The sequence below is a fragment of the Betta splendens genome, chromosome 24 (assembly GCF_900634795.4).
Source record: "Betta splendens chromosome 24, fBetSpl5.4, whole genome shotgun sequence".
NCBI lineage: Eukaryota > Metazoa > Chordata > Actinopteri > Anabantiformes > Osphronemidae > Betta > Betta splendens.
This window is the reverse complement of record NC_040901.2, coordinates 6,276,725-6,285,234: the sequence shown is the minus strand read 5'-3', so window position 1 is coordinate 6,285,234 and position 8,510 is coordinate 6,276,725. Positions and strand designations below refer to the sequence as shown.

Sequence of the window (8,510 nt, the reverse complement as noted above, 5' to 3'; positions counted from 1 at the left end):
AAGCATCAATAAAAATGTTGGATAATCTTCGGTATGAGACGGGATTAACATAACTCTCCCCGACCTCACATTCCTCTCAGTCCGTGAGACTTCACTTAGTCAGTCGACATTCTAATGTGGAGAACCAAACCCCTGAAAGTGTGTCAAATCTAAATAAAACCTGTGATCCTGTGATTGTGTTATGTACAGAAACCAACAAACAAAAGACAATGTAGATTAAGTCACACATGCAAAGGAGTCGCTTCAAGATGTTTTTATTGTCTCCTCGTCTCACGTTACAGCTCAGAAGGTTCTGATGGACCCCGAGCCACCTCCATTTGCGCCAGCCAATACTCCATATAATCATTTGTCATTTTACACATAGGAGAAAATCTACCAAATGCATCACTGGCTTTGTCGCGCGCGTGCTCCTGCTGCGCGGAGCAAGCTCGCGATACAGGGAGCGAGGGATCACAATAATAAAAAGAGTAACACGGGGGAAATAATAATTCAGAAACACATAAGGGACATTTATGAGCACACGCAAGCTGACTGATTGTCTCTTCTAACTAGCCTTCAACAAATATTTCTCATAAATTAAGTAGTGCATCCGGGTCCGCGTCGGAGCCGCTCGCTCGCGCGCGCGCGCGCGCTTTCTGACAACACGCGCACGCACTTCACGCTTTGATCAAAGTGGCTGTTCAGCGTGCCAACAAAATCAAAAAAGACAAGAGAGGGGAGCCTTTAAGGAGCTTAAAAGAAACCCTGACCTATTCCTCAAACTCATCCAAGTAGGGCTCGGATCTCTCGCTCTCTTGATCCTTTTTCCTTTTGGTCAACAAATTTGTTCCGCGTCTTTGATCAAAGTTGGGGAGAAGTCGGTCTTAGTTTTCAATAAGTTAACCCAACAAGTGGGACATCCGGCGTTAAGTCCGGCTCTGCTCTGTTCTGCTCTGCCCGAGGTAGAATTTGGGGCCTGTCGCCGATCCCAACTGGGTTTTTCATTCGCCTGTAAAGTCTGTAGTTGCTGATAACCGTCTCTTCGACTCTCGCCCCTCATAACACTTGGAACTTCCACGCCGCTTGGTCCTTGTAATCCAAACAGTCCGCGTTGAAATTGAGCTTCCACGACGAGGCCGTTTGGTCCTTATAGTCCAGGCAGTCGGCGGCGCCGCCGAAGCCGAGCCCCGCCGCGCCGTACGCCGACGAGGGGAGCGACGACGCGGGGCTGAGGTGGCTGGACACGCCGCTGGCGCCCATCGGGCTCATGGCGGCGCCGGCGCTGGACAGCTGGTGGTGCATAGGTGAAAGGTAGGAGCCGCAGTCCATGCCGGTGAAGTAGGACGAGGATCCGGTGTAGCCCTGGTTGTAGCCCGACGCCTGGGTGTAGGTCATGGGGTAGGAGCGCTGCATGCAGGAGGAGGAGGAGGTGGACAGCGGGTCGGAGAGCGGGGAGATGGAGGCCGGGCTCCAGATGGACACGGGCGCGGCGCTGCCGCCGCCGCCGCCGCCGCCGCCGCCGCTGCTCGCGGGCGGGAGAGGGGTGCTCGTGGGCGGCGTGAACTGGCCGCTGGCTCCGCTCTCGGAGCTCGCCTCGCGGACCGGGGAGCCCTTCTTCTTCACGGGCCTGCTGACGCTCTTGTTTTGCACTCCGCTCTGGTTCTGCTGGGCCTGCTGGCGATGTTTGGCTCGTCGGTTTTTGAACCAGACCTGAGAAAAAAAATTGAATTTAATTTGGCCGTAGGACATTTGCAAATAAGTGTAGTGCGCAACGACTGCGATGTAGCGAGTTTGTCTTCGTGTAGACAGTACAATAAATGAGTGTTAATCAAAGCCTTTGTGTTGGAAACTCACCTGCACGCGGGATTCGGGCAGGTTGATCTTCAAGGCGACCTCCTCTCTCATGAAGATGTCCGGGTACCTGGTTTTGGCGAACAGATTCTCCAACACGTCGAGCTGGGCCCGAGTGAAGGTTGTCCTCTCCCTCCTCTGTTTGCGAGGAGTTGCTGATAAGAATATATATATATTTATATTAGTATGACAAAATAGAAGCTAGTAACAACTGAACGTGCAATGATAACATATAAAATTATTTAAAACAGGTAAGAAAAAAAGACACTAGGTCAATTTTTCAGGCTTTAATTCAAGGACTGAGTCTGGAAATATAATAAGCGGAGGCTTCACGGAATTGTCAGATTTTATATTATGACACACGTTAGGATGGATTACCTTGGTATCCCACTGAAGGGTGCAGCAGGTCCACGCCTGAGGTAGATAAGCTCAGTCCGTTTACCGTGTACGGAGGTTGCTTCAAATAGGACATCATACTGGCGGCCGAACCGAGGAGAAGTTAATAAAAAGGCAGATAATATGTCTTAATCCTCTTGTGTCTCCGTTCGGTAACGATAGTAAACAGCCTGATGAACGATACAGGATGAAAAAAAAAATGTTGCTTAATGATCTAAGGTGTTGTTCGTCTCTGGCTGCGGAGTTTTACGCGCAGCCTTTACGCACCGCGGTCGGTTTTGAAAAAAAGTGGGCGTCCTCGCACTCGCAGGGCTCTTAAAGGCGAGCGGAGACCCCCAGCTGTCCCTGCTGGACTGAGGATGCTCTGTGAGGCTGACAGGCGTTTACGCCATCGACCCCCCCCCCCCCCCCCCCCCGTTAAACGCCACCACGGCTGCTACACACACACACACACATACACACACACACACACACACACACACACACACACTCTAACTGCTTCTTTAAACCCGCCTCTTCTTACACCCCTCCTGCCCCCCCCCCCCCAAACACACTCCTCTCCTCTCATACTACCACCAAAACAAAACATTGTCGTTAAAACTCGCTGGGCCCCAACCAGGCCCTCAATTAGCATATACCCACAGGTTAGACGAAGCTAAATAGACAGCTGATTGGGGGGCCATTTGCAGAAACAAAGCCCACTGTTGACCGATAAGTAATGCTGATAACAAAAGACTTTAGGAGACAAACAAAGAAGCCAATTCTGCAAACTGAGCTCTCATTCAAATACAACTGAGCATCTTCATTTCTAGATCTTGGGCCCATTGTTAGTTTCCGCAAAAAAATCTTTGTACATTCAAATGAAACGCAACCAAATAATAATAATTGCCAAATAATTAGAAACGCGCAAAATGTCCCCAACCTGAAGGGTTTTACTGAGATATATTTATTGAGACTCCTCGAGGCGATTCCCCCTCCTTCACTAATGAATTGCTCCCGGTAATTAGATTTGGAAGGTGAGACTAACGAAAAGTGTTGATTAGAGAGCGGTGCTTAGTGTTAAACTAAACAAACAAGGAGATGACCAACTGCACGTCTTCTCGGGTGTCGCGGCAAAAATAACAGGAAAAGTCGACTTTACAATTCTAGAATTCACGTTAAATTAATCGAGCAGCAATTTAGGTGACACAAAAATATAAATACGCACGTCAATATAGGACAACATTAACATTTAAAATGAAAAACAATTTGTGAGAAATAATTTATCATAGGAATTATTATAAATTAGGAAACTTTTATCGAGACGCCGTAAATACTATATTTTATAAACTACCTAATTTGCTGATATGCTGTTGTCTGAGGCCTCAACGTGACACCTACCTGTAGAATAAAGTTCCCAGCGCTCTCCGTTCGGACAGTCAATAACGGCCACTCCTACACTCAATCTGTCACTTTTTTCACCCGTGGCGACCGGTTGCTCGACATCCGTTCAATAAAAAAAAAAAACTGCCCAGCCATTAATTATTATTGGCTACCAGATTTTTTCCCCTTCTTCTTTCTGTAAGAAATTAACGAGATAATCCGGACGGCACGCGCTGGCCTGATTACAGGACGCCAGCCAGGACTCCGCATTCAGGCCGCCTTAATTTTCTGCGTCACGAAAATTAAACAAAGACTGGCATTGTATTTATCAAACCAGCTGACTGGCAGCCCCCCCCCCCCATCACCCACTCTGCAACCAACCTTATAACACACTTTCCCAAACGGACGATTTATTATTATTACTATTATTACTATTATTATTATTATTATTATTATTATTATTATTATTATTATTATTATTATTATTATTATTATTATTATTATTATTATTATTATTATTATTATTTACATTTATATTATGCGTGTACATTTTGACACCCTGGGTAGTATAAAATATATATAAATGATAATAGTAATGGCGGTAATAATAAACTGAACTGTCAACCACAACTTGACTTTATGAGGGTCAGCTTTCCTCCCACACGCCCGAGCAGACCAGCAGTGTATTATGTGAAATAGTGGACTGCTCCACTGTTCTGCTATTAATCGGATGAATGCCCCTTTGCTCCACGGCGCAGCCAACGGGGACAGGAGGGAGAAAAGTTTAAACACGCCCCCCCAATTACCCCAGCGCAGCTCTTTTAATCGCAGCTCTCGGAACCTTTCACCTTCAATCCAAAAAATGAAATAAAACTTCTCTCATAATTGACGTGGAAACGAGCCAAACATGCTTAAATCACTTACTTCAGACGTTAGACGCGGGGTCTTAAAGGCGTTTACTAAATGGTCTTTCTTCTGCAAGGGTTATCAAGAGACTTTGATTTGTTTCCTCCCGGGTAAGTGTGTTGGATGCGCATAATACGAAAGATGCTCCGTATTTATGGGGAGAGAGAGCGAGAGAAACTGAGGAATTTTAGCGGCCAATGAAAAAAGAGAGAGAAGAGGATGGGCAGAGGTGTAAAAAGAGATGGAGCAGCAAAGTGGCCCGCCGGTAGTAACATCAGCTGCTGAGTTACCACGGACACTTCCGATTATAATAGCGACCCCAAAATATTATTCATGATAACTCCCTTATATGGATCATTAAGGTATATATTTTAAGTTGTGATATTTAGTACAGATGTGTTTCTGCAGTAAATCACATCCAGTGATTTATTATTATTATTATTATTATTATTATTATTATTATTATTATTATTATTATTATTATTATTATTATTATTATTATTATTATTATTATTATTATTATTATATTATTATTATTATATTATTATTATTATTATTATTATTATTATTATTATTATTATTATTATTATTACGAGGTGTTTGTTATCAGTTAAATTTGCATCACTGTCAGGCTATAACTCAATGGTCTGACTGAAGCAGATTTAGGAGACAGTGTCTCAATTATGTGTAGTTTGTCAAATTTTCTGCGTGACAGAAGGGACCAGTTGAAAACAAACCTATTTGTGTGTAGATGCCAATCTTCCTCACACCTTACGTCCAGGACTTGAACCAATCTAACCCAAGCCGATCCGTGGAACAATTAATTAATTTCCGTCCCATTCTCACAAACCTCATCCTGCGGAGGTTCTGATTGGTGCCTCCGCAGCAGCCGCAGATTAGAGAACTAATTAGGAGTCTACATGCCAGACGAACAGAGAGTGTGCTTGTTAGACACGCCTGAAATCAATACGACCTATGGACTATAGCGAATCGTTTACAGTGTTTAGGAAGCATCCTACTGCCTGTGATGAAGTGCGATGACGGCGAGCGCTTCTGTCGGTTCATAAAAGGCCCGAATATGACCGATTTAATGACTCCCATTAAAGGAGTTATTGAGGTCCTTCTTATTCAATTCTCTGCAGTTGGAGTTTTCCCGTTTTCCCTCAGCGATCATAAAAACACACACAGCCTAACGGGCCCTGACTATCTGCGCTCCTTGTTGTCCCGCAGCTATGTTCTTGGCTCACGCAGCCTCCTTTCATCTTCAGCTCTGATATATAATTCATCGGGAAATATCTAATAGCCCTGGGGAGCGTTTCAGCTAAACGGGGCCGCGGTTGTAAAAAAGGTGAAGTCGCTTGTTAATGTCTGTGGCAATATGCCCTCCCCCTGTCTGCGGGCCAATTGACGGAGTCACGGTTTCTCCTGCTGTTAGGGAGACGAATTGAAGGCTAAGAATCGTGGGACTGAGATCCTCTCTCACAGTGCACGGGATAATGCAGACTGCCACAGAGAAAGTGTGGTGCACTGCCTCTCTCCTCCTTTTCTCTGAGCCCTTTGTTTGCTTCCTACAGGGTAATACCGCTGAAGCTGGAGACCATACATTTAGGATGCCTGTCTGTCTGTCTGTCTGTCTGTCTGTCTGTCTGTCTGTCTGTCTGTCTGTCTGTCTGTCTGTCTGTCTGTCTGTCTGTCTGTCTGTCTGTCTGTCTGTCTGTCTGTCTGTCTGTCTATCTATCTATCTATCTATCTATCTATCTATCTATCTATCTATCTATCTATCTATCTATCTATCTATCTATCTATCTATCTATCTATCTATCTATCTATCTATCTATCTATCTATCTATCATTTCAAGTGTACATCTCAAGGTCAGATCAATGTTCTTGGCCCACTCCACTAACCCCATCTGTTCCCCTCGGGCCACGCTTGCAAACACACTCTGCACTGTGCTGGACATTGATGACAGTGACATAGTTTTATTGATAGGCGTGCTGGAAGACGCGACGCGTGTATAAACAAAGCGAGCGTTCATTGGTATTGAATGTTTTATCAAGAGTCTGAATGAGCTGGACAGCAGGTGTTTGTGAGCAACAAAGCCGACTGTAGGTATAGTAAGACGTCAGAATTCATTATAACTATTTTATTTTGCCTGTTAGTCTGGATTCTAGATGGAGAGCTACTGCTTTTCTGCATTAAAAGCAGCCAGATGAGTAGTAAGACATCATGGTGCTGATCCAGAACACATCATTTAGGCCTAATATGGATTCTGATGGATGAATATAACACTAGTGAGTCACAAAACTCCCTTTACAACTTATGATTGTCTTATCTTATCTTAAACTTTCTGCTGTTAACAAAGTAGTATTTTAACCCCTTACTCGTGATTTAGGGCTCAGTCTGGCTCTTACAGTAATCCCCTCAATGATTTGGTTTATAAGTGTCAGTGTAAGGTATATGTAACACACCCACAGCAGTGTTATACTGTTACTGCATTTAATTTGCCTCTCGGCTTCCAGCACATCATATTCATGCCCTTCATTGACATACATCAGCCACTTGTGGTTTGCCCATGGGAGGGTTGAATGTCTTGTCCCTGCTGGTACCTCGTTAACCTCCCACGGCCTGCGGCTAGTGTTAGCCAAACTGAGAAGCCTCCTACCTGGGTATTGGTCAGCAGGGACCAGCCCCAGGAGCCCTGGGCCCCCCGCTGGTCGAGGGGAGGGAGGCAGGCGGGACAGAGGAGGGCCAAACAAAAACACAACCTGGCAACCCCACTGCAAACAGCCCACCTACTGTCAGCCAGCATCTGGGGCACAGCACAAGCCTCTCCATTCACATTCTGATAATGGTCGAATACTGAGCAGCACGCACTCACTCACACACACACACACACACACACACACACACACACACACACACACACACACACACACACACACACACACACGCACACACACACGCACACACACGCACACACACGCAGGGACGCATACGGCAACAAGTAGCACACAAATGCACTGAAACAAAAAACTAGAACCTGCAAAACTACAATGAAAAGTTCTGTAGGTTTTGGTTTCTTCCATTAAGTAAAAGGATGTGCGCCTCGTCCTTTGTCCAGCTTTGAATGCACTGTTTAACTGTACGTTAAAGGGGATAAATTGCCCTCAGAGACCAAAGTTTGTAAATTGCTCGATAGAAATAATGACTAAAAGAGACCGAGGGAATGAGTGGCAGGAAAAATAAAGGAAATCAGGGAGGAGGAGTGTAAAGTTAATCCAGTCTGAATCAATGGGCTCGGCTTCAGGAGTGACACTGAAAACAGTTTTTCTTTTCTCTCTGTTCTCTGTGAGTTTGCTCTCCCCTCTCCCTCTCTCTTTGCTTCCTCCCGTGCCTCGCTATTTTTCTGCCTTCTTATCCTTTTTAATTAGAGGGGCTATTCTGCTGCACAGAGGACCTTAATCCCCAACTGACCAACAATGCAAGAAACCAGCCTTTGAACAGCCGACCTGCACCAGCCTCAGCCCCGGAGCTCCCCCGCCGCCGCCGCCTCCAGTCGCCGCTGCTCAAACACTCCAGTGCTCCCACCATTAGCAGAACCAGGCTCCTCCGTCGATTCCAGCGTCCCGGACAAAGCGCCCGGGGGAGAAAACGTCTGAAAGAGCATTTCAATATCCTCGACGGTTCTTGAAAAGCTTTTGGTTTTGTCGTCAGGACAAGGCCGGGGTCAAACGGCAGGTGACTCGCACTGAAGAGAAGTTACTAAAGTAACCGCCTCGGCGCTGAATTGTGCGGAGGAGCGGCGGGGATTAGGGAGTTATAAGACGGCAAATTTTCCATTGAAATGGAGAAAAGATCAGCAAAAGTTAGATAACACTCAAAAAAAGAGCCGTGCACGAGGCGTGCACGCTGCGAGCTCCCCCACTGGGCCTCATTTCCATACATATGTGCGTCTCAAGATGGCGTCTATTAGGACAAACACATGTTGTCTTGTTAAATGATTGTGCAGCCATTA

The 8,510-nt window shown here is 45.6% G+C and overlaps 1 protein-coding gene across 3 annotated transcripts; it reads right to left on the bottom strand.

Annotated features, from left to right (window-relative positions):
* Nucleotides 1-238: 238 nt before the first annotated feature.
* Nucleotides 239-4,821, bottom strand: LOC114849938 (homeobox protein OTX2-like). 3 transcript variants are annotated; one of them, XM_029141760.3, is made up of 4 exons: nucleotides 4,513-4,821; nucleotides 2,209-2,306; nucleotides 1,834-1,985; nucleotides 239-1,689 (listed from the first exon to the last, which is right to left on the bottom strand). In XM_029141760.3, the coding sequence occupies exons 2-4, from the start codon at nucleotides 2,303-2,305 to the stop codon at nucleotides 1,036-1,038; spliced, it is 903 nt and encodes a 300-aa protein (XP_028997593.1). In that variant the 5' UTR covers nucleotide 2,306; nucleotides 4,513-4,821; the 3' UTR covers nucleotides 239-1,035. The 3 variants fall into 3 exon arrangements, with proteins under 3 accessions (XP_028997593.1, XP_055362542.1, XP_028997592.1); XM_055506567.1 differs by lacking the exon at nucleotides 4,513-4,821 and adding an exon at nucleotides 3,607-3,946; XM_029141759.3 differs by lacking the exon at nucleotides 4,513-4,821 and having other exon boundaries at nucleotides 2,209-2,623.
* Between the last annotated feature and the right edge of the window lie 3,689 nt (nucleotides 4,822-8,510).

Excerpts from the sequence above, each read along its gene's own strand:
- LOC114849938 (XM_029141760.3), bottom strand. The coding sequence starts at position 2,305 with ATGATGTCCTATTTGAAGCAACCTCCGTACACGGTAAACGGACTGAGC. Across the intron at positions 1,986-2,208 it reads CCCTTCAGTGGGATACCAAG|CAACTCCTCGCAAACAGAGG; the intron begins GTAATCCATCCT and ends TATTCTTATCAG. Across the intron at positions 1,690-1,833 it reads TGCCCGAATCCCGCGTGCAG|GTCTGGTTCAAAAACCGACG; the intron begins GTGAGTTTCCAA and ends TTTTTTTCTCAG.